General features: G+C 40.6%; 1 protein-coding gene across 1 annotated transcript in view; it reads right to left on the reverse strand.

Annotated features, from left to right (window-relative positions):
• The window catches only part of LOC122646834 (ERAD-associated E3 ubiquitin-protein ligase HRD1B-like), a 32419-nt gene that overhangs the window by 868 nt on the left and 4574 nt on the right, over window positions 1-26977 (reverse strand). Inside the window, exons 3-5 of the mRNA XM_043840443.1 lie at window positions 16879-17028; window positions 16580-16785; window positions 15393-15546 (exon numbers count right to left, since the gene is read on the reverse strand). Of these exons, the coding sequence (XP_043696378.1) occupies window positions 15393-15546; window positions 16580-16785; window positions 16879-17028 (510 nt within the window). The remainder of the gene's footprint in view (window positions 1-15392; window positions 15547-16579; window positions 16786-16878; window positions 17029-26977) is intronic.

Raw genomic sequence — 26977 nt, forward strand, 5'->3', positions numbered from 1 at the left:
TGACGATGTTTTGAGTTTTATTTTTTATTGATTCAAATATGCACAAAATAAGCTTAAAAATATTTGGCCTCTTGACTAAGACAAGCTTGTCTACACTGCAATGCAGGACCGGTTTGTTTCAATTTGGTCTAGATCAGGTTTCTTTCAATTTCTGGCATGGCCTTGGTCCTAGAGATGGTACAGATCTGATTCTTCTAGAAACCAGAAACCGTGGGCTGGTTTTTAGAAGCTTTATCTTCTTATTTTAATGTAATAGCTTGGCTGGATTAGGACTCTATAAATCCGGCCATAGTGAATGAATATATTAAGTTGTTAAGATAGATTAGGATACCTAATCACAGCCTGTGGCTGGGAGAAGGTTTCCTTTTCTGTTGGGTTATCTTTATACAGTGTTTGAATTAAGGAATGACTCTCCAAGACAGCATGAGATGGAGGGGAGATTCCTATTCAGTTGGGTCTTTTATTTCTTTTATCATTAAGTTAATTGATTACCTAGGGACGACTCCAACAGTGGCCAATGATTGGAGAGAGTGCTAGAGTCAATCTTTGATTTTCTTTTACTTTTACAGCTTTTACATGTAATGGCTAGACATCCCTTCCCCCCCCCCCCCCCCACCAACCAATGGTTTTGATTAATAGAATTGGTTTAGTTTATTTTGAAATTTGAGGTTGTTACCTGTTCATGCATATATTGAGGCTGCCCTTCCCTAACAATTCGAAGTTTTAGGTGAGACGGTAGCGAACATGGTATCAGAACAGGGAGGTCGAGTGTTCAACTCCTGGTAAGTGCATCGGAAGGTTTTTCTGACATTTCTTCTCCCTCAGTGCCACATGAGCTCCATGTTCATTTTAGAGTTTGTATTAGTGGTACATTAATCACTGTTTTTATTATAAGTCACATGGAGTTGTAATTTTATCCTTTTATTTCTTTTTATTTTTTACCTCCCCAGGGAGGCCTTTGTAATTCCTAAAGAGTTTATTAATGAAGTAAATAGGTGTTAGGAGACGTAACTCCTAACAGTCACGATTCTCTCATCTCTCCTCTTCTTCTTCCTCTCTTCTCTTCTCTTCTTCCTTTCTTCTTCCTTGTTCCGCTGCAAATCATTGTTTCCCAACTATAATCAAACCTTTTACAACTTGGTATCAGAGCAAGGGTTGAGAGTCGACCCAGCTCTTCTTGCTTCTTTACCTCTCTTTGGAACCCTAGAAAGGTAGAGGGTTCCATAGAGACCATACCATGTAAAGTTGGTAGTGGTCTAATCTTCAAAGCATTGGTGAATGAAGGGAGTTCCTTGCCTGGCATGATGGATTGAAACCCTAGAAGTTGAACCCAGGTGCTGCCAAAGTTACCGCCAGCCTTTCCCTTCTCTGTTTCAATTCTGCCTATTGGCAGATTAGTTTGCTTTGGGGCTGGACTCATTTGAATCGCCTAGAGGTCCTCTTTCAAGCCCCCAAGGGCTCGATTGGTGAAGGGAGCAGATTGGAGAACACTGCTCTCATCTTCGATGCTGCACATGTACCGCCAGGCGCCAGCAGTGTTGTTTTTTCTTGTTGAAGCTCTATCTTGAGGTTGTGATGTCTTGAATGTTCGTTAGCTACTGTGAGAGGAAGATTCACTTTTTTGGTATGACTTTGGATGCTATGGATTGCTCCTTTTTGACTATTGGAAGTGTTTAGCTTGTTCTTCAACAAGTATTTGCTCTCTGTTTACTTGTTGCCTGCTGTTTTTTTCTCCTTGTGGTTGGGCTGAGGTTACTCCCCATTTGTGCAACATTCTATATTGAGTTTCTTTGAAGTGTTTGGCATTGTGTACAATGTCTGGGAATGACTCTAGTGTCAGTGGATCTTTGGGAGCTTCTAGTGGCAGCTTAAGTGGTGCTCTTCCCACCATGACCTTTTTTGATGACCCCAACACCCAACTTTCCATTGTGAAGCTTGACAATACGAACTACTTGGATTGGTCTTGTTCGGTGAAGTTGTCCCTGCGCAGTCGGGGAAAGTTGGGATATATTACTGGCTCCATCAAGGCGCCTGCTCCTACTGATTCAAACTATCTAAAGTGGAAGACTGAGAACTTCACTATTATGACCTGGCTGATATTCTCCATGAAATCAAAGTAGGTAGGAGATTTATGAGTAAGGAAACTGCGAAGGATATTTGGGACAGTGTCTCCAGAGTTTTTGATAGAGTTGGTGATTCCACAAAGGTGTATCAAATCCTCCAAAAAATCATCCATATGAAACAGGGTGATCGGAGCATATCCGACTATTATAACACAACTATTAGCTTGTGGGAGGAATATGATCACCCAGTAATATCCAACTATCCAATTCTGAGGATGAGGCCAACGTCTACAAGAAACAAGAAAAGGAAAGAATCCTTATTTTGCTTGGTGGTCTTAAACCAAAATATGAGCCTCTTCGCTTGCAAATCTTAGGGAGGTCCCCCCCTCCCTTCCATCTCTGGATGAAGTGTGTAACTACTTGCAAAGTGAGGAAACTAGAAGAGGATCCATGGACACTGCTCCCTCATTGGAGAGATCTACTCTTGTTTCTAGTTCCCACCGAGACTGGAGAGGAGGAGGGAAAGGCCAAGGGCCAAACCTGGAAGATCACCGAGATAGATTTAAATGTGATCATTGTGGAAAATTGGGCCATACTAAGGACAGGTGTTAGGCCCTTCATGGGCAGCCTCCTAGTGTGTATGGTAAATCATCTGGTACCCGAGGAGGTACGGGAGCTAGAGCTCATTCTGTGACAACTGATACTGAGTCACCTGGACCTCAGACTGATCCTGATTCTCTCTCCAGAGAGGATATTGCAGCATTACGTTGGATGATGTCCTGACTTGGCCATTCTTCTACTGATCCTGTAGAGCTAGATCCAGCCTTAGCCTTACAAGCCTCTACATCTGCCCCCTTCACTGCTCCCGCTTGGGTAATGGACTCTGGTGCCACCGATCATATGACTGGTATGTTTCAGTGTTATGACTCTTATTCTATTTGCTCTGGTAGAGATAAGGTTAGAGTTGTAGATGGCTCTCTTTCCCCTATCTCTAGTAAGGGTAATGTTTAAGTCACTTCTTCTATTTCTCTTGATTCTGTCATTCATGTCCCTAACTACTATCTATGAGTCATCTAACTAAATCCTTGAACTGTTGTGTCACTTTCTTTCCTTCTCATTGTCTTTTTCAGGATTTGGTGACGAAGAGAGTTATTGGCAATGGACGTGCGGAGAAGGGACTCTACTTGCTTGAGCCCCAGACACCTGTTTTGCCCATTTTGCCTACTGCTCAGTCCTATGCTTGTGGCCAGACTAACAACAGTACTATGGATTCCGTGAAGCTTTGGCATCAACGTTTTGGCCATCCATCTTTTGTTGATATGAGGCAACAGTTGCCTCATTTGTTTACTTCTTCTTCTCAAGTTTTCAGTGTAAACCATGTATTTTTGCTAAACATTGTCGCACTTCTTATCCCTATCATGGTAATAAATCCACTGTTCCTTTTAATATTGTGCATTCTGATGTTTGGGGACCATCTCCCACTACCTCTTTGTCTGGATACCCTTTTTTTGTTTCATTTGTTTATGACTATTCCCGGACTACTTGGACCTTTTTAATGAAACAAAAGAGCGATGTTTATGATGCTTTCAAGAATTTCTATCAATTAATTTTACTCAATTTGGTATCCGTATCTAGATAGTCAGTTCCGATAAAGGGGGGGAGTACATGTATGGGGGGCTCCAACAGTTTTTTATTGATAATGGCATTATCCACCAAATTGCATGCATTGATACACCTCAACAGAATGGAGTAGCTGAGAGAAAAAACTGCCATCTGTTAGAGGTTACTAGGAGTTCTTTTTGGCATGCATGTTCCAAAGACTTTTTGGTCTGATGCTCTTCTTGTTGCTACCTTTCTTATCAATCGGATGCCAACTCTGCTTCTTGGCTCCAAATCCCCCCTGGGAACTCTTCTTCCTCAAACATCTACCATTCCTCTTCCTCCCAAGGTATTTGGGTCTGTCTGCTATGTCCATGTCAATAAATTTGCTAGGTCCCCAAGGCACTCAAATGTCTTTTCCTCGGTTAGTCCTCCTCTACCAAGGGGTATAAGTGCTACCATCCCTCTTCACGAAGGCGCTTTCTCTCCAAAGATGTTACCTTCTTTAAGTCTATAGCCTTCTTCAACTGATGCAGATTGGGCTGGTTCTATTTTTGACAAACGATCTACATCCAGTTACTGTACCCTTATGGGTGGTAATCTTGTTACATGGAGAAGTAAGAAACAACCAGTTGTTGCTAAATCCAGCATGGAGGCTGAATTTAGAGTCGTGGCTTATAGGGTGTGTGAACTCATATGGTTGAGGCGATTGGTTCAAGAATTGGGGTCTGACCATGAGGGACCCATGCGGCTCTACTGTGATAACAAGGCTGCTATAAGTATTGCGCATAACCCCATGCAACATGACCGAACAAAGCACATTGAAGTTGATAGGCACTTCATCAAAGAGAAGCTAGATTCAGGTTGCATTTGTACTCCATTTGTGAAGAGCGGTGATCAACTGGCAGACGTTTTCACCAAGGGTCTCAATTCCGAACCAGTTTAGTACTCTTTTATGCAAGTTGGGAATGTAAGACATTTATTCTCCAGCTTGAGGGGGAGTGTTAAGAGTTTATGTATTAGGGGTACATTAGTCACTGTTTTTATTATGTCACATAGAGTTGTAATTTTATCCTTTTATTTCTTTTTATCTTTTACCTCCCTAGAGAGGCCTTTGTAATTCCTGAAGAGTTTATTAATGAAGTAAATAAGTGTTAGGAGACATAACTCCTAACACTCACGATTCTCTCATCTCTCTTCTTCTCCCTCTCTTCTCTTCTCTTCTTCCTTTCTTCTTCCTTGTTCAGCTGCAAATCATTGTTTCCCAACTATAATCAAACCTTTTACATATTCTAACTGTTCAAGGACCATGGGATCTTGGCCTGCACATGCGAGGGAGTGTTGATGTATATATCGACATTGCCCTTCCCTAACAGTTCAAGCTTTTAGGTGAAACAGTAGCAAACATTACCTGTCTTCTCTCCCTTCTTTCTCCTCTCTCTTCCCTATCTTCTCTCTTTCTGGGTCGCCTACACGGATCCTTGCCCTCCAATCAGCCCTATTTGACATCATACTTGAAACAAGACCTAGATTATGCATGTCTTTCCTCACCACTTCTCCAATGGTCATTTTAGGCCTGCCCCTAGCTCTTTTAGTACTTTCAATTTGAGTCAAGTCAGTCCTCCAAACTTAGGCATTCGAAGGCTTCCACTGAACATGGACATGCCACCTCAGACGACTTTCTCGAAGCTTATCGGGCTACTCCCAAATCAGCTCTAATATGATCATTCCTTAATTTATTCTTCCTGGTTTTGCCACTCATCCATCTCAACATGCTCATCTCCGCTGCACTTAGCTCATCTATAGACATTTATTAACAGCCCAACACTCCGTGCCATATATCATAGCTGGTCGCATGACGACATTTATTAACAGCCCAACACTTCGTGCCATATATCATAGCTGGTCTTATGACTATCCTGTAAAATTTTCCTTTAAGCTTCAAAGGAATCCCTTGATCACATAACACTTCGGATGCACCTCTCCACTCCATCCATCCTACTTTAATTCTTTGTGGGACAGCACCTTCTTACTGATGATTGATCCTAGATACCAAAAATTATCACTTTGCGGAATCTCTATCTCATCAACTTTCACCCCCTCATTATCTGTCCCGGAGTTACTGGAGTTACACACCATTTACTCCGTCTTGTTCTACTTATCTTAAAACCTTTGGCTTCCAAGATTGATCTCCATAACTCCAATTTGGCGTTAATTCCAGCTTTTGTCTTATCCATCAACACAATGTCATCAGCAAAAAGCATGCACCTAGACCAAATGATTGAAAATTTTAATTAGTCCCCTGGTCAAAAAAAAATAATTTAGATCATTCAGACCAAAATTTGATACCTTTATGATTCAGCCCTAAAAATTTCATTCATCATTGCTGAAAACCTAATTTCTCCCTTTCCCAAAATACACTCCAAACTCTCTCTCTCTCTCTCTCTCTCTCTCCATGGTATCAGAGTGGGTTGATCTGTAAATAAATGTTTCTCTTCTCTTTTTTCTCCTTTTCCCTTCCTCTTATTGTATTTTAAAAAAAAAATAACTGAAATCAATACAAGGGAAGGCTTGCGGTTTCTTTCATGAAGAAGGGGTGTTCTCACCCCTAATTCTACGAAGGCTTGAAGACTTTATTGATGACTTGAAGGCATAGATGATTAAAACTAGTCGCTGATTTTCAGGTTCGGTAGTTCTTTTAATTATTTTTTGGTGAAGATTGACTGTTTCAGATCGACATCTCTGGTCGATGTTGCTGGTTAGTGAAGATTGACAATTTCAGACTGATTTTTAATCGATATTGGGGGCTGGTTGTTTGCTGGTTTGGTTTTGGTATTTGCTGGTTCGATTTTTGGTGCTCTCTGGTTTTTAATTGATACTGGTGTTTGCTGGTTTGGTTTTAGTATTTTCTGGTTCGATTTTTTATGCTCTCTGTTTGGTGCTATTTGCTTGGTTGCATACTTAGTGCTGATTGAGATGGGTGAAGCGCAGAAGGATGCGAAGATTGTAATTGAGGTAGTGTCATCTTCATCCACTTATCTTACTTCCAAGAAGTTGGAAGGTAGTAACAATTTTCAGCAATGGCAGAAAATTGTATCTCTAGTTCTCACAGGTAGAAAGTGATAAGAATCACTTGACAGGGACGAAACCTGCGAGTACTGATGAGGAGACATGGGAGACTGTTGATGCCCGTATTTTGGGACAGATGCTGAATTCAATGGACAGTAATATAGTTGATCTTGTGATTCAAATTGATACAGTAAAGGAGCTGATGCAGCACCAAGTGCCCACACCTGAAGAAGAAGAAGAAGAAGCAGCAGCCCTGAAATTAGGGCTTAGTTTGGGAGCCGTAATTTAGGTTTGCATTTTAGTTATTTCCATACTTTTTATTCCAGCTTATTTGTAAACTAAAATTGAACCGCTTCAAACCACATTCAATTTAAGTGATTTTTATTAAGTCTTTTATTTTAAGTTGTTAGGAACAATTAGGTGTTTTTACTTTAAGTTTTTAAGTTGTTTTATTAAGTCCCCACCCCCTCCACGATTTAGTGTGGGAGTATTTTGCTTAGACTAGGATTTGGCCATTGGCCTTTTATTATAAAAGTAAATTTTGTGGGAGGCACCCCACAATTGATTAATTTTGAAAAACAGAATTTGTGCTACTGCCATTGTTGCTGCTGCTGATCCTTGTGGTTCTATCAAGGAAGAAAGAGTAGGTGGATTTCCTATGACTCCTTGCGCCGTGACGGCCGGGAGGATCCCTAAGTTTGAAGGTGGTTCTATCCTTCTAAGTTCTCAGATGCTGCCATTGAAGACCTGCAACTTCCAGTAAGTTTACCTCTGTCCAGCCTTGTTTCTTCATTAATTTTCATTCAAACATTGTCTACAGCCTTCCCCCATCACCCCTTCACTTGATCCTTGCTCTCAACCCCTTCCCACCACTAAAACCTAAATCTCCTAACCTCCATTAAAGCCCCACAAACCCTAAAAGTTAATCTAGCCATCAGAACCAGCCCAAACTTGGTTCAAACCTCCCTCCCACTGTCCCCTACACTCAATCCAAATACCTGCCCCAAAATCCCATCCCAAACCCTAATTTCATTCCCTTTTCTATTTCCCAAAACCCGAAACCCTAACCCTAAATTTTCTGAAATTTAAAATCTTACTCAAACCTAACCAAATCTAGCTCATTAAACTCCCTAAAACCTGCCTAGTTTTATCTATAAAGTACATTTTCATTACCCTACCCTAACCCCAAAAATTGACCTAAAACCCTAATTCTGCCCATTTGAACCAGCAGCCCCTTTTAGATCCTGTTGCTTGGCCTTTGGTAGGATCCTTCTCCTATCTAGAGCTACATTAAGTGGTATCAAAGCCCATGGCTGAACCCATGGCTGCAATGCTCGAGATGTTCCAGAAGCTTGTTGCTGAACAAAGGGCTGCAACTGAAGCCCAGAAGGCTACAGCTGATGCAATCATGGCTAGATTGCAACAATTGAAAGAACAGAGAGTCCCCCCTGACAGAGACAGCAACTTACCCATAGTTGAAGACAGGTACCAGCTCAATTCGGTGGTACAGAGACTGTCTGACAGATATGGGAATCCCAGATTTATATACAGAGGTCACAGAGATGGATCCAGAGATCACAGGGATAAACTTAGAGATGATAGAGATCAGTACAGAGATCGTCAGGACAGAACCAGAGGTAACCATGAGCCTTCTCGGGAATACAGAGATCGAAACAGAGGCTACAGAGACAGATAGAGAAGACCGGGACAGAAATAGAGGTCACCAGCCCATTTTTGTGGAGTACAAGAGATCCTACTTCACTGGAGATCAAGGTCCTAATCGTCAACACACCGACAATCAAAAGGTGAAGCTTAAACTGAAAGAATTCGATGGTGATCATGACCCTCAAGTATTTTATGACTGGCTTATAGCCCTGGATGATTACTTTGACTGGTATGATTTGTCTGAAGAAAGGAAGATGAAGCTAGTCCGTACTAAACTTGTACCAACATGTGAGTGGTGGAGGACCACTGAAAGGGAGATGGACTTTGATGGAACAGGACCCCGTACTTGGAAGGACATGAAATACGACCTAAGTAAGAAGTACTTGCCAAGGCACTTCAGGTCTCAGTTACAAGATCAATTCAACACCCTATGCCACGGAACCATGACTGTATCTAAGTACATGAAGAGGTTTGATGCACTTTCTTCTCACAATGGCATTAGAGAGGAGGGCATCCAGATGCTTTCACGATTCAGGTTGAGTTTGACAAGTGAGATACACAGAGCAATTGATGTGGTCAAAGTTACAGACATCCGGGATTGCTTTGAGAAGGCCTTGAAGGCAGAGGAGCTACTGACTTCAAGTAAACAGCTGAGTTCTACTTCCAAGCCAAGTTACACCGGCGCTAGCACCTCCCAACAGGGTCCCTCTATAGGAAGCACCTTTCGTTCTACTGCTTCCCCACGTGCTGATGATAAGGGAAGAGCTCCTATGGGACGTAATAAACCATTCACTTGTTTCTACTATCAGGAGAAGGAACATATTGCTAAGGACTGCCCACACATAAAGAAGACCATCACCGTGCTGAAAAGGAAGAAGCCCACGATGATGATGAAGAAAAGGGCCTAAATTCTTATCCTGCCAATGATAATGATGATGTGGCTAATTACTACAATGACTTGGGTAATGATACAAGAGGTATTCATGTGATGATTCAAGAGGCTGCTACCCAGCTGGAAGTCCAGCCTTCCCCGCCCATCAAAGAGCTGCTGTCCTCTTACAAGTTCGAGCCACCCGCTGAAGATGATCTTAAGAAGCTTGACCCTGATTTGAATGACCATTCCATGACCACCAGCCATTCATCAGAGATGAATGTTTTCAAGTCGAGGAGAGTTGATGCAGCACCAAGTGCTCACACTCGAAGGAAGAAGAAGAAGAAGAAGCAGTCCTGAAATTAGGGCTTAGTTCGGGAGCCGTAGTTTAGGTTTGCATTTTAGTATTTTCCATACTTAGTTTTAATTTCAGCTTATTTGTAAACTTAAATTGAACCACTTCAAACCAGGTTCAATTTAAGTGATTTTTATCAAGTCTTATTTTAAGTTCTTAGAGACAATTAGGTCTTTTTACTTTAAGTTTTTAAGTTGTTTTATTAAGTCCACACCCCTCCACGATTTAGTGAGGGAGTGTTTTGCTTAGACTAGGATTTGGCCATTGGCCTTTTATCATAAAAGTAAATTTCGTGGGAGGCTCCCCCTCAGTTGATTAATTTAAAAAAACCAGAATTTGTGCTGCTGCCATTGTTGCTGCTGCTGCTCCTTGTGAGTGTTTGCCTTGAGGCTCTATCAAAGAAGAAAGGGTAGGTGGATTTCCTACGACTCCTTGCGCCGTGACGGCCGGGAGGATCCCCAAGTTTGAAGGTAGTTCTATCCTTCTAAGTTCTCAGTTGCTGCCATTGAAGACCTGCAAATTCCAGTAAGTTCACCTCTGTCCAGCCTTGTTTCTTCATTAATTTTCATTCAAACATTGTCTACAACCTCCCCCATCACCCCCTTCACTCGATCCTTGCTCTCAGCCCCTTCCCACCAGTAAAACCTAAATCCCCTGACCTCCATTAAAGCCCCACAAACCCTACAATTTCCACAGCCTAATCTGGCCATCAGAACCAGCCCAAACTTGGTTCGAACCTTTCTCCCATTGCCCCTACACTTGATCCAAAGCCCTGCCCCAAAATCCCATCCCAAACCCTAATTTCATTCCCTTTTCTATTTCCCAAAACCCTAAACCCAAACCCTCTGAAATTTAAAATCTTACTAAAACCTAACCAAACTTAGCTCCTTAAACTCCCTAAAACATGCCTAGTTTTATCATATAAACTACATTCTCATTACCCTACCCTAATCCTAGAAATTGACCTAAAACCCTAATTCTGCCCATTCGAACCAGCAGCCCCTTTTAGATCTTGTTGCTTGGCCTCTAGTAGGATCCCTCTCCTATCTAGAGCTACATTAGGAGCAGTAGGATTATTTGGCTGTGTTACATTCAGGCCATAATAATCTTTCTCCAACCTATGAGTTATCCCAAGAGTTTTATCGCGTGGATCGGAAGGGACGTCCTCTTACACAGCACTTTGCTGATTTTAAACAGATGTATGAGGAGTTAAATTCTCTGCTCCCCATTACATCTGATGTAACACAGATGCATAATCAACATGAGCCGTTGGCGGTTATGAGTTTTCTGGGTAGCTTGAGACCAGAATTTGATTCTGTCTGATCTCAGATCCTTGGTGGCGACAATGTTCCTTCTCTTGCAAACACTTTCTCTCGACGCGTATCTTGAGAAACTACCCGTGATTCTACATTTGGTGATAGTAGTGCACTTGTTGGTAGTGGCAGTGGAGGAGGTCGTGGCACTGGTAAAAGTCAGACTTCTGGTACATCTGATCCGCCTGGTGCACAGGTCTCATCTGACAAATCTGGCCCTGTGAAGACGTGCCATCATTGTGGCAAACCTGGTCATATCCAATGTTTCTGTTGGAAGCCTCATGGTAAACCTCCTCAACCAAAGGTTGCCAACGCAGTTAACACTGAACCAGCCTCACCGTTCTGCATTTTGAGGGGCGTCGTGTGACCTTGACCATGACAAAGGAGGAATATGCTCGGTATAATCAGAAAAAGGCTTCTCAAGAGCAAAGTTGTCACATCGTCACGGCGATCCAAGTCGGTGGAGGGGTGTCTAATCTATATGTCAACAAGTCGCCCGCCATGGATCATGTCGACCATGTTTTATTTTTTATTTTCTCTATTTTTAATGTCATTTAGTATGCTATAATATATACCCTATAACATCTAAAATCAACATGAAAGTGTACTACTAATCTACTATGGTTTAATTCATGAAAGTGTTGCCTTACCAAACAAAAATATTGCTCTCTGTGTGTGTGCGTGTGCGTGTGCGTGTGTGTGTGTGTGGCGGACTACTGGCTGTAATAAATCCCCCCCCCTCTCTCTGTCTCTCGGCTCTCTCCCTTTCTTTGTGTGTGTGTTTGGCTGTGTGCAAGGCAAGAAGAAGAAAAAAAAAGGGAGGTCTGTGACTGTGTGCAAGCCTGCAACTGCAAAACAAGAAGAAGAAAAAAAGAAAACAAACCCCTCTTGGTGACTGTGCAAGCCTGCAACTGCAAGGCAAGAAGAAGAAGTTAAGAAGACGAAGAAGAGAGAAGAAGAACTGAAGGAGAGAGTTGTTAGAAGTGAAGAAGACGAAGAAGTGAGAAGAACTTAAGAAGAAGAAGAACTGAAGAGGAAGAACTGAACTGAAGGAGAGAGTAGCCGGAAGACTGGGAGGAGAAGAAGAAGAAGAACTAAAAAAATTACATACTACTTGAAGAGGTTGTCGGAAGGGTTCGAAGAAGTGAAGAATTCTCTCCTGAAGGCTGAGAGTTGCCGGAACTGCACTCACAAACTCTCCTCTCTACTGAAGGCCGAGAGTTACCGAAACTGCGTCTCTCTGTCTCACGAACTCTCTCCTCTGTCTCTCACTCTCTCTTTGCAATTTCTATTTCTTACAGCGAAAGTATACTCTTGATTTGCTCACAGAGACTGGGATGCTAGGGTGTAGGCCTCTTGATAATCCTATGGATCCCAATGTCAAGCTTGTTGCTGAAGGGGGAGATGCTCTTAATGATCTACAGAAATATCGAAGATAGGTGGGTAGGCTGAATTATTTGACTTTTACTCGACCTGATATTGCCTTTTCTTTTCGGTGAATGTTGTAAGTCAATTCTTATCATCTGCTTGAACTTCTCATTGGGATGTTGTTATCCAGATTTTGAGGTATCTCAAAAAGGCTCCGGGACATGGATTGTGTATACTAATCATGGACATAGACGGATTAAAGGTTTTCAGATGCAGATTGGGCTGGATCACCTATTGATAGGACATCAACTACAGGTTATTGCATATTTGTTGGAGGGAACCTTGTATCATGGAAAAGTAAGAAACGTAGTGTAGTGGCTAGGTCAAGTGCAGAGTCAAAATATCGAGCCATGGCACATACAACTTGTGACCTGGTGTGGATGAAGATGCTATAAAAGGAACTTGGATTTGAAGATTCATCCCCTATGCAGTTGTGGTGTGCTAACCAAGCAGCGGTACAAATTGCCTCAAATCCAGTATTTTATGAGAGGACTAAGCACATTGAGGTAGACTGTCACTTTGTGTAGGAAAATCTACAGCAAGGGTTAATTTCTACAAAATATGTCAAGACAAAAGAGCAACTTGCAGATATCTTTATTAAATCTCTAGGAAGTGGAAGGGTTGACTATATTTGTAACAAGTTGGGCACGATTGATATATATGCTCCATCTTGAGGGGAAGTGTTAGAATATATCCCTCTTGGGATTAGCATCAGAGGGACTGATGCTAATTCCGAGGCAGCTTATTTTTGTCTCTTTTCTTCCCTTTTTGCACTTGTGATGTAACCTTACCCTTATATATATTATTTAGTTGGGGCTCTCTCACGTTAAGAGTGAGCAGCTATTCTCTTGCTCTCCCTCAATCTCTCTTTCTCTCTTTCTCTCTCTTTATTTACAACCGCCTAAAATTTTCATACAACATTGCTGAAAACCTAATTGCTTCCCTTCGAGAACACACTCCACCAACAACAACAACTCAGCCTCATCCCAACTAAATGGGTCGGCTACATGGATCCTTTCAAAACAACGTAGGGAAAAACTGAGGTCCTCACAAAGAAAAGGAAAATAATAGTAATGCAAAATAAAGAAGAAAAAATGAGATAAAAAGGTGAGAAATGGAAAATGAAAAAAAAAAAAGAGGAGGAAAGAGGATAGCCCATAACATCAGGAAAAATCCCAGCTACATGGTGTCAACAACATGGATCCTTGCCCTCCAATAGACTCTATCTGAGGTCATACTTAGCACAAGACCCAGACCATGCATGTCATTATTCACAACCTCACTTATGATCATTTTAGGTCTGCCGCTAGATCTTTCAACTCCTTCAATCAGAATCTGATCATTCCTCCTTACTAGGGCATCCCCAAGCCTCCGTTGCACAAGGCCAAATCACCTCAGATGACATTGTCCAAGCTTTTCGGCGATCGGGGCAACTCCCACATCAGCTCTAATACATTCGTTCCTCACTTTATCCTTCCTAGTTTTGCCACACATCCATCTTAACATCCTCATCTCTGCAATACATAGCTTTGCTATATGACACTTCTTAACTGCCCAACATTCCGCCCCATACATCATAGCAGGTCGGACAAACAGTCATGTTGAACTTTCCTTTACGCTTTAAAGGAATGTGCCGGTCACACCTCTCCACTTCATCCATCCCACTTTAATTCTTTGTGAAACATCATCATCTATGTCACCTTCTTTGTGTATGACAGACCCCAGATATCCGAATTGGTCACCTTGGCGGACACACACTCCGAAAGATATTTAAATTCTATGCTATTTCCGCACCCCAAACCCTAAAAGCTTATAATATTTGAAACCTTGTTTTCTTTTAATGATAATACCATACTGTAAAACCTTGGATTAATTCCAAGGCTCATAAACATAAATAGAACCACTCTGACATCCCAACATCCCAACAACCATGTGTAGGTGAGAAATCTCATGCCAGTAAGTCATTGACATCACAAATGCTGAAACAAGTACAATTACTGATAATCAAATGACGAACTGGACCACCATAACTTGTACACTCTCTTTTTCGCTAGGTATCAGAATCAATATATTAAATAAAAAAAAAGATATTACAAAATGAACCTGGGCATTCTCAGGCATTACAAAAAACAAAAAAGGAAAAGCAGCCCCACCTTCAGCAATGCCATCCATAGGGCTGCCCACCTCAAATAGAAAACTAACTAAATCGATATCTGGGCTTTCCCAAGATATCCTTTCTAGTCTCTTCTTGAATATTAAAAGGAAAAATAGTAACTAATCCCAAAACTCCTGAAATTGCTGCTTCCCTTGATAGTTAGTCTGCTATTTTATAAATTTTTTTGGATATTCCCCAAGGAGATTTGAACTCATGTCCTCTTAATTATGAGGTGTTGGTGTTTGCCAACTAAGCTAGGTCCTTGGGGTTCTTCTTATGTTGTTATTTTATAACAAATAAAATTAAATTCAAAGCAACCTTTGAAAGCCAAATTTTGTGCATTGATAACTGCTTCAAGCCTCCTTATATTTATAATGGCACTTCCTTTGGACTGGCAATCCACATTTCAGCTTGCTCACACATTTATGACGCCCCCTCTCCCAAACAAAAAAAAGGAAGAAGAGAAAAGCTTTCTCATGGAAACATTTTTCAGAAAGATAGAATCTTCGACATAACTTATCAGCAGGAGGGATTTAGTTTCTCACTTTCTCATCATGTCTCAGGCAAAAGCAGAATCCTTATGCTGGGTGTATTTTCAAAGTTAGCATGGGGACCCACAACTGTGCCTTCAAAGGTTCACTCCATTAACAGCACCACACTGAGTCAGTACAATTAATGGAACTACACCAAAACATAAATAAATGGTGGTTGTCTTCTAAGTTTCTAATTAACTCAATCAAAAAGTTCTAAGGTATGTAATTATTTTACCTCTATATGCAAAAATGGAGTTGAACCAAAACAAGTGAAGCAACCATGCAACTCAACAGAGTAACTAAGTTTTTAATGCTCACAATGAAAATAAACAATTTCATACCATGCAGAAGCATTCACAGAAGGATAAACAAAAGATTTCTCATATACTGCAGCAGCAGCGGCAGCAGCTTGGAGTCTGATTTGATGTTGCCTCAAATTATTATCAGCTGCACCACCTTCTGAACCCTGAGCAGACGTACTTGCAGCATCCGTTCCTGTACAAGATTAAAATGGTTAGTTTTTTAAATATAGCACCTTTACTTCATCAACAATCCCAGATGATTTCTCTACCACAACCACACAAAAAAAGAGCCACAAAACGAAGATGATAAAACTACAAAAGAAAAGTTTCAGCATCAGTACAACTATATACCAGGGAAGAAAAACCTTTCAGTTACAATAACCCCAAAGTATTAATCAGTCTATCAAAGGTTGGCCAAAAAGTACTGAAAGCCTATTTTTCATAAGGATTAAAAAGATTACCAGAGTTCAATACTTAAAGAGTACACTTAAACTTCATGCCCATGTTTCTTGATCTGGGTCAAAGTGTTCAATTCCAAGTATGTTTCATACTTATTACCACCATCTTAGCAGATTAAAGAAAAGAAAAGAAATAAAATAAAATAAAAAGCCTAATTCGGTTATCTGCCAAATCGTTCAACAGAGCCAGCCACATGACATATATATATATATCAAATTTAGGATCTGGAGACTCAGCTCATATATCTCTTCAGGGCATCCAATAAAAATGGACTGAGATTCGACTTCCAAGTAAGCAAGCAAGCTAATACTTAAGTTGCACTTAGTATCCATACATAAAAAATAAAACATTAGCATTATGCAATTTTTGAACTCATAACATGACATTATGAACTCCTAATGTCATGGTGTACTAAAATTCAAAATTTGTAATGGGAAATGGAAACAGACCAATCCAATTCTCATGGGTATCTTAATGTGTAAGGGCAAGAAAGTAACTCAACATGTCTGAATGATGTATAATGTTTGCTCCTGAATCCAATTCTTATAGAGGATACAACAAAAGACATGAAAACATGAACATTAAGGGAATGATAATTCAGCAACCAAAAGCAAAAAAATTTGGCATGTTGCATCAAGACCAATGCCTTTTCTTTTGAATGCATCACCACCAATTAACAAGACACCAACTTAGGAACAAACCATCATGATTTCAATTTTCAAGTCACAAACATGAAAAGAAATGAAGCAAATTGCTAGAAGTTTTACCTTGCTGAGGAAAATCAGACCTGACTCCATATCCCCCAGCCGCAGTCGTCCCATTTTCAGGAGGAACAACAAGCGCTCTGCATGTAGGGCAAGTATGTTGCCGCTCTAACCATGACCGGAGGCAATTCACATGAAAAAGATGTCCACAAAGGAGCTTTTTTGCTATCACCATCTCCTCACGACAAATAATGCATGTTGCATCACTTCTGCAAATTGAACATACATACTTTCATGATTAATTCAAGAAAACGTAAGAAAAAAAATATACACATAAGTGGCAAGTCAAATATATGACTCACGCATTAAGCTCTTCAGGTGTCGCATCTGGGAAACGGTCATTCATATTTGAAGTGATTTTCCGATAACGAATATAATCAGAAACTCGGACCTTGAAGTTGCGGAAGGTCTCATAGAGTTCTCGAATTAAGTGCAATGGCACACCATAGTTCCTAAGAACCATTTCCACAGTAAAACAATATGGTCACACAAGCAGATAAATAAGCATGTCATGAAACAAAGACAAATCAATGAAAACCCCTTGGTCACAAATAATTCTTTCTCAGAAGAAATAAAGATCACCATAATATGGTGAGAAGGTATGAGTTGATAACAAAAATTCAGAAAAAGCTACAAGCAATTTAGAATTTTCCAGAAAAACAAGGAAATGCTATTTTGTCATGGGAAAAACTAGTTTCCAAAATGGCCCACTCTCATTGTGCCACGTGGACAATAAATGTGGCTATTCTGACAGCAAGAATATGGTTTGGATTAGCCACGTCAAATTTCGGAGTCTAATTTAATCAAACAACCTCCCATGTCTTGGTAAGCATCCCCATGTATATCCACATGCCTACAGTACTCCCACAACTACTGTGCACCTTCCTATAGTATTGAAATTTTTTAAAGTTCTATGTTGCCAATTGGCAAATTCTGTTGAGCTGAAACTTGACATGTGAGCAAAAAACATTGAGATCTACTTGTCCACAAGATTTGGGCCCCATCCGATGTGCTACGTGGCAGATTTTTAGGGCCGTTTAGGAAAACTGCCCCACTTTGTCATGGGAGGAGAAAGGCCTTCACTATCTCCCTCCCCCCATCTGGATCACCATGACCTCCAACTGTTCAATCCTCCGCATGACACAGAAATTATGGATGCAACTGAAGTTCTTTTGAAGCAGACCAGATCAACTGTAAGGGCTAAACATTCATCTTGTGACCAGAGCAGCGGACGCAACCAAAGATACCCAACCGAGTCCCCACCCCCCACTACCCCAAAGAAAAAAAATCTAGATTACTGAATCCTAAACCTACTCAGGTTTGGTCAGTTCAAGTTTGCTTAGGATGATTTAGATTAAATTTCTAGACCACTAAATGAAGTCTTAAAGGGCAATAAATCTTACAAATGGTGGTAAGAGTCGTACCTCAAGATCAAAGATTTCAGCTTTCCATACAAGCAGAGAAATATAATTGTTAAAGAATATCGGGTCCAGGGGGAGAAGAGGAAATCTCGATTCACGAGATTCCTCCCCTCCTCCTGTGACTTCTAGTTTGAGTATGAATCAGTCCTATTTCTACTTTGAGTTATTAGTCCTAGTTGTTAGTCCTCATTCTACTTTTGAGATGTTACTCTTGGTTTTATTTCATTGTTATTTTTCTATTGTAACTTGGAATCCTATTATGATTGGGAATTCCTAATCTGATTAGGAGTTCCCCTTTGTATTGTAATTTCAGGTTATAAATACAAGCATTGTGAGGGAGAGTATCATATCCGACAGTTCTCTTCTCTTCCTCATCTTCTTCTCTCCATCTCTTTTTCTCCTCTTCTTGGTTCTAGTATTCTTCAAATATATTTTGTAACAATAATAATAAACCTAACCAATATGGATTTAATGCAAACTCGACCTCGAACCAGGGAAACCAGCGGGGGCTCAATACGATAAAGAAAAAGGGCGTACCCAGTGCACAAGGCTCCCGCCACTGCGGGGTCAGGTAAATAAAACAGAAATTAATGTTAAGACCTTAACCAACTTTAACCAGATAAAATAAGGCTCTTCTAAACTCTAAAGTAGCAACTGACTTGTGTGTGCTATACCAAAATAACCTCAGGCTTTAATACCTTAGGGCTTAAGGATCTTGATGCCTTAGGATCATCGTCGGAGTTTTTGAAATTTTTGCATGTCAGACTTGGGGTTGGTTAGGAAATCACAACCTAATGAGTCAAGTTGAGGTATTGGGCCAGTGCCATCTACTCCTGATGTAGATAAGTTACCTAAAGGGTTTAGTTTATTGAAAATAATCTTTGGGTTGAGTCATATATGTATTGAGACTTTGATCTCATGGGTTTACTTTGTAATTGACCAATTTAATAAACCTAAAATATGGGCATAAAGTAGGAAAACGTGATTTACTTCATTAGTTTAGTTAGAGTCTAGTTTTAAGTATGTTTTCTTTATTATTTCACTTTCCTAGTCAATTCAGGATACCTATTAGTTAAGTATTGCATTACCAAAAAAAAATTAGTCAAGTATTGGGTTAGGCCTTTCTTTTTTAGTGTCTAAGTCTATTTTTGAGTCTTCTATATAAGTTTGTAAGGGAGGCCGCATTGCAGACGAATTTGAATTAATAGAAAAGTTTCTTATGCCATGTTGAATCCTGAGATGGGATAGGTGAAAGGCCTAGGGTGAGATGCCCATTCCATTCCCCCATCCCTTTCCATCAGTTCTTGAATACAAACCCTAATTTTGTTCAAATCGATCTCAAGAGTGCTACAAGCTGCTGGGATTCTTTCAACTGATTGTCACGTCGATTTCTTGAAGATTACTACATCAAGATCATTGCTGTACAAATTTGTGGGTTTGTATTTGTTACTTCAACCAAGGAAATTGTTTCCTCATTTGAGTTCCCATTGTTCTCTTGGTGTCCTAATATAATTTCTTATTTATTGGAGGTTTTCTATTTGATCCTGCCTGGGATTAGATCTATTCTGGTTCTAGTCTTACATTATTTGGTATCAGAGCCTACTATGGTCAGCAATAAAGATGGACGTGCATAACAAGAAGCTGTCTAAGAATGATCAAAACTCGAGGACGAGTTTTTTCTTTTTTAAGATGGGGAGAATTGATGTAGATCGCAGCATGAAGAAGACCACCCAAACAAAACCAAAAAAAAAATTACTGTTCATGAGACACTGTTCACGTGAACAATGGTTTGGGGACTGATATGGATAAGCTGGTGGAAATTGAGTGCAACTTGAAGACTCAATTGCCAAATCGTGGAGCACTCCTACAGCTGTTATACTTAGTTTTCTTAGACTAGGAAGTTCCTATTTTATAGGATTGCTTTTATATAATGGATAGTTTCTATTTTATTAGGTTTAGTTTCTTGCTTATATTAGGATTGGGTTGCTTTTGTAATTGGGTTATTAAGAATAATTATGTGGCCGAACAGAAAAAGAGACAGAGATTGAAGAGAAAAGAGGGATTGATGAAGCTGTGAGATGCAGCAATGGTGAGATATTGTGGGTGAGAGGATGATCTGCTGAGATAACCTGGCTGAGATAGCTGATCCTACCCCACCCCTTCTATATCCCTTTCTTCTTCTTTCCTATCCTTTGATGTTCTTCTTTCATATGTAAACAGAAAATAGTAATAAAAAAAAAGAGTTTTTCGTTATTTAATTTTTGTTCTTTTATTGTATTGATGTTCTTCTTTCATATGGATTTAGTTTTTTTTTTTTTTTTTACCTTTAGTAATTTCATAACATTCATTTTATCAAGCCAAGGAACTAAAGAGCTTAGCAAGGGGTTTTCAATCATTTAGCAATCTAGTTGATGCAGAATTCCAGCAAGACGAGAAGATGGACTTGTTTTTGGATTTTGTTTAATATATTGGGCCTAACTGATCCTATAGTTCAAATTTGGGTTGAGTTAGGTTTAATTTGTGTTAACAGCCTTAGGAATTGAGTGCTTGAATGATCAAAACCAATCACTCAGGCCCTTTATTTATATTGAATTGAATTACAACTAATCAAAGTACAAATAGGAATGCTGCCTCAGTCCTAATCCTATTAGGAATTCCTAATACTACTAGGAATACCAAAATAGGACTTGGCTGAAGGAAAAACAATAAAAAAGAGAAAAATAAAAGAAAGAAAATCACAATCTGACTAGGACTAATCCTAATCTGACTTGGACTAATTACCCCAATCGGGTAAGTAGCCTATTTCAACACTCCCCCTCAAGTTGGAGCAAAGATGTCGATCATGCCCAACTTGACTAGATTGGGATGAAACAATTTCCCAGACAATCCCTTGGTGAAGATATCAGCAAGTTGATCAGCAGATGTCACAAAGGGAATACAAATTAGCCCATCTTCTAACTTTTCTTTGATGAAATGCCTATCCACCTCAACATGCTTGGTACGATCATGCTGTACTCGGTTGTGTGCTATGCTGATTGCAGCCTTATTGTCGTAGTACAACATCATAGGAAGACGAATAGGAACACCAAGATCTTGTAGCAAACCTTTAAGCCAGAGTAACTTACAAATACCTTGTGCCATAGCCCGAAACTCAGCCTCAGTACTAGAACGAGCAACCACATTTTGCTTCTTGCTACGTCATGTAACAAGATTTCCACCTACAAAGGAGTAATACCCAGAAATAGACTTGCGATCCGCAGAACCAGCCCAATCAGCATCAAAGTATGCTTCTATCCGTAGGTGACCATGTGCAGACAGAAGAATTCCTTTTCCAGGAGCGGACTTCAAATAGTGCAAGATACGAAGGACAGCCCCCATATGAGAAGAGTAGGGATCATGCATAAACTGGCTCACAGTACTCACGGCAACAACAATGTCAGGACGAGTGTGTGAGAGATAAATCAGCTTCCCCACAAGTCTTTGGTACCGGCCTTTATCAACAGGCTCACCCTCTTTTTCCTTGAGTCGAACAGTAGGGTCCATAGGAGTATCTGAAGGATGGCAACCTAACAACCCGATTTCAACCAATAAGTCTAGGACATACTTCCTTTGGGAGAGAAAAATGCCTTTAGCAGATCTAGCCACTTCAATCCCAAGAAAGTACCTTAATTTCCCTAGATCTTTAATCTCAAATTCTTGTCCAAGGAAGGTCTTCAACTGTCTAATCTCATCACCATCATTGCCAGTAACCACAATGTCAGCAACGTAGACTATAAGAACAGTGAGTTTTTCACCAGTCCTCTTTATAAAGACTGTGTGATCAACATTACTCTGCTTATAGCCCACAAAAAATCATGGCCTTGTGAAACCGGCCAAACCATGCTCACGCTGACTGCTTCAGCCCCTATAGTGCACGCCTCAGCCTACACACTTTTCCTTGATTTTTGTCGCAAGAAAACCCTGGTGGAATGTCCATATACACCTCCTCATCCAGTGCTCCATTTAGGAAGGCATTTTTTACATCTAGCTGCTGCAAATCCCATCCAAGGTTGACTGCACAAGATAATAACACACGAACAGTATTTAATTTTGCAACAGATGCAAAAGTTTCTTGGTAATCAATGTCGTATGTCTGAGTGAACCCCTTGGCCACGAGTCGTGCCTTATACCTTTCCACCGTGCCATCCACCTTTTGTTTTACCACAAACACCCATTTACATCCAACGGTTTTTTTCCCAGGTGGAAGAACCACAAGCTCCCATGTGTTATTTTTCTTCAAGACTTCCATTTCTTCCATCATAGTTGCTTTCCACTTTCCGTCTGATAGAGCTTCCTGCCAATTGTTAGGAATACGAACAGAAGAAAGAGAGGAAACAAACGCACGAAAGGGTGGGGAAAAGGAGTTATAAGAAACAACATGAGATATAGGATGTTGAGTGCAAGTCCTGGCACTTTTGCAAAGAGCAATAGGTAATTGAGGGGAAGGAACATTACCAGATGGAGAGGCAGGTTCTGGATCCGGGTTTGGCAATTGGATGGGTATTGGAGTAATAGTTGATTGAACCTGCTTATGTTTCCTTGCATAGGTCTTCACAGTACTGTCACCAATCCTCCGCTGAAATTCACTAATAGTCCTCTGGATAGGAGTCTGGACCGGGGTAGATTGCTCCCCCTGAATAGAGATAGTCTCCCCCTGTATAGGAACCTCTCCCCCTGACTCAGGGGGAGTACTAGGGGCAGGCCGAACTGGTTCAGACTCGTGGTAAGCAAACTGTAATAGAGGTGGAGAGTCAATAGTCAGCACATCTTCACTAACACTCTCCCCCTGAAGAGGTGGGGACACATAATATGGAACACTTTCATAAAAGACAACATCCATGCTGACAAATGTCTGGCGGTTCAAGTTTACCAGGGCATCTTGTATCCCTGGCATAAGAAACGCAGCCAAAGACCTTAAGTGGGACTATAAAGGAAGAAGAGCCAAGTAATAGCTCAATAGGGGCTTTAGAATTAAGAGCCCGACTAGGCAGCCTATTAAGTATTAACTAAATAGGCGGCAGTAAGGACAGCATCCCCCCAATACAGGGAAGGGACATTGCGAGCAAATAGAAGAGCTCTAGCCACCTCTAAGAGGTGGCGGTTTTGGAGGTGGCGGTTTTTTCTCTCAGCCACACCATTTTGGGCTGGAGTGTCGACACAGCTGGTCTGATGGAGGATTCCATGGATAGCAAGGTATTTTTGGAACTGACCTTCCATATACTCTGTCCCATTGTCACTCCTCAAAATTTGAAGAGTGGCATTAAATTGGGTCTTAACCAACTGATGAAAGTGCTGAAAACATGAAAAAACTTCATTTTTTGTGTGCATAAGGTAGACCCAAGTAAACATAGAATAGCAGTTAATAAAAGTGGCATACCACCGATGTCCAGAAAGGGAAGCTTTCCTACTAGGACCCCATACATCAGTGTGAACAACATGAAATTAGGAAGAGGATCTTTTATTAGAAATAGGGTAATTTGAGCGTGTTTGTTTAGCCAAGACACAAGGCTCACAAATAAAATCTTCCTTAGTACAATCTTTAACTAATGCTGGAAATAAAGTCGATAAAGTACCTAAAGGGGGATGGCCTAGCCTAGAGTGCCATTTGTGTAATTCAGAAGAAAAAGATGCAGAAGGTAAAGCCTTGGTAGGTGTAGGATCTCCATCAAGCAGGTACAATCCGCCATGCATTTTACCCGATCCAATCGTCTTCCCCAAGTCTAGTTCCTGAAAAACACAGTGAGTGGGAAAAAAGTCACTTTACAATTCAGGGATTTGGTGATACTGCTAATGGAAAGGAGGTTAGTTGTAAATTTCGGAATATGCAACACATATGACAGTGTAAGGGAAGGAGAACAACCAATGGATCCTTTCCCTGAGATAGAGGAGAGGGACCCATCAGCAACTTTGACTTTATCCTTACCAGAAGCAGGAGAATATGTATTAAAAAGGCTGGAAGAACCTGTCATGTGATCAGTAGCCCCAGAGTCTATGATCTATTGAGTGGAAACTACTAATGCACAATGACCAGCAAAGGAAATACCTGTACGAGCAAAGAAGGAACTTGAATTGGCAGCAGACGTAGTGGAGGCAGTGGATGTGTTCAACATATGACATAGAGCCTGGAGTTCTTCCTGGGAGAAACCAATGTCAGCAGTGGGAATTGGAGCTACACTTTCAATGTGATTGGCTTTGTTTTTAGACTTAGCACGACCATGTTTGGCCTCAAAATCAGCAGGCTTCCCATGTAATTTCCAACACTGAGCCTTAGTGTGATATGGTTTGTGACAATGCTCACACTTAACAGGCTCTTTGGTAGTAGTAGTAGTAGCAGCAACACTGACAGAAGAAGTAACAGGAGTGGAGCTAGCAGTCTGTAAGGCTGATCTCTCAACTTTGGGAGTAAACATCATGGCAGCCCTTCGTGTCTCTTCACTGTGAACATAAGAAAAAGTTTCCTCTAAAGTGGGGAAAGGAACCCGACCAAGGACTTGCACCCGAATAAGGTCATAGTCATCATTGAGTCCAGCCAGGAAATCATAGACTCGAAACTGATCAACATATGAATGGTAAGCAGTAATATCAGTAGTAGTAGTAGTAGGGTGAAACTGAGCAAAATGATCCAATTGCTGCCATAAACACTTGAGGGCAACATAGTATTTAGTGACAGACATCTCCTTCTGAGTAGTATTTTGGAGTGTCTTCCGGATTTCATAAACTTGAGCACCACTTCCTGATCGACCATAAGTTCCCTTGACAACAGTCCATATCTGAGTAGCAGTGTCAAGGAGGAGATATTGACCGGAAAGATCAATGGTCATAGAGCTCAAAACAAATGACATCACCATAGCATCATTGGCAGCCCATTTAGTATGGGCAGCACCATCTTCAGTAGGTTGTTTGGTGGTGCCAGTAAGATGGCCAGTAAGTCCCCTACTAGCTACGGTTAAGGATAATGATCTGGCCCAAATTAAATAGTTCGTACCATCAAGTTTAATTGCAGCAACATAGGGAAGAAAGTCATTCCTAGAATGACCATCTCCAGAAGTAGCAATAGTCATCTCTAAGTCACCCATAATTCAGCCAGGCTGAAAAATCAGATCTTCAAAAACCTTGACTCGAGTGTGAATGATGGGTTTTGAAATTGCAGAATTTTCAATCGTCAGAATGGGCTGAAACTTAGGTCGAGTTTCCCTCTAATAGTAGGGAAGATATCCTCCAAAAATTAGCTCCTTCTGATGAGCCAATAAAAAGCCCTAAATTTGTCAAAATTTATGAAGAGAAAACCTGATTGCAGAAAAAATGCAGAGTTGAATCAATTCTGCAGTCTTCAAATAGGGACTGGATCTAAACCAATTCTGCAATCTTCAAACAGGGACTAGTGTAGACCAATAAGAGCAGGAACCAATCTCCAAAAAACGTAGAAATCAAACTTCAGTTGAAAGGATAGCTCGATCTCCAAGGATGGAAAAATTCCTACCAGCAGATTTAGGTCACACCACAATTCTTTGATCTTCAATGAGGTGACATTGAGGGCAGCAGCTAAATTTGCATTAGATCACCTCATAGTTGCTGCCCTGATGGAGAGAAAGAGGCCGAGAGTGGTGGAGAGAAAAGAAAAAAAGAATAAAACAGAAACCGAGAGGGGGAAGAACCAGAAAAACAGAAAAAACTGAGAAAGGAGAGAAGGGAAAGAATCAGAAAACCAGAAAAGCTGTTCTTAGATCAGAGTTGACTCTGATACCATGTTAACAGCCTTAGGAATTGAGTGCTTGAATGATCAAAACCGATCACCCAGGCCCTGTATTTATATTGAATTGAATTACAACTAATCAAAGTACAAATAGGAATGCTGCCTCAGTCCTAATCCTATTAGGAATTCCTAATACAACTAGGAATACCAAAATAAGACTTGGCTGAAGGAAAAACAATAAAAAAGAGAAAAATAAAAGAAAGAGAATCACAATCTGACTAGGACTAATCCTAATCTGCTAGGACTAATCCTAATCTGACTAGGACTAATTAGCCCAATCGGGTAAGTAGCCTATTTCAACAATTTGAGTCTCCAATGGGGTATATGGGCCATGGGCTTAGTATTTTTGAGTATTCTATTGTAATGGGCCAATTCTATAAGCCCAAATATTAGGGATTTAGATCCTACACGGGATTAAGTAAATAGTTTTTATTTTATAATGTTCTAAATTAGCTTCTATCTTGAAGAGAGGCTTAAGTTCTAAGGGATCCCTCCTATACAATGAGGATTTCCAACTTTAATGATTGCTATCGAGTTATAAATAAAGACAGAGGGTATAGCCCCCAACAATTTTGGCTATTTAAGAAACTTGTGCTCTGTGTGAGATGCATGCTACTGTGGTGAATCAGCAGCAACCCTCAGTGGTGATGCCTAGGTTAGGTGGTCGTGAAGCCTCCCATAGGCCTTGGTGGTGAAGCCAGGTCATGTCCCCTCTTTTTTCTCCATCTTGTTCTCAGTTTCATCAAGCTACAAGGTGAATGTGTGGATGTCTAACAAGGAAAACTAAAACCATTTTCTTGTGAGTTGGATCCCACCTTCCTTGTGTCCATTTGCATTGATTTGTTTTAGTTTTATTCTCTCTATGATCTACTGATCTTTTTCCTCAGTTCTGTTCCTACGTATCAATTCTGTCAACTTGTTTTCTCAGTCTTCTCTTAAACATTCCAGCCCATCTGACCATCGGACTGAGCCCAATTTTGGACATGATATTCCTACTTAATTGTACTACATCTGTCCAGAATTGCAGCATCGTCGGATCTGGAACTTGGGAGATCTACACGTTTTTTAGTAACTTACTATTTTCTGTCCACTGTCATTATTCATCATCTAACCGTTGGTTCCCCATGATATTTTAGCCACAAGTACAGAAGGTTTAGGCCAGCCTTTGACCAGTTTTTCAGCCTCATC

Source organism: Telopea speciosissima, chromosome 11 (assembly GCF_018873765.1).
Source record: "Telopea speciosissima isolate NSW1024214 ecotype Mountain lineage chromosome 11, Tspe_v1, whole genome shotgun sequence".
Lineage (NCBI taxonomy): Eukaryota > Viridiplantae > Streptophyta > Magnoliopsida > Proteales > Proteaceae > Telopea > Telopea speciosissima.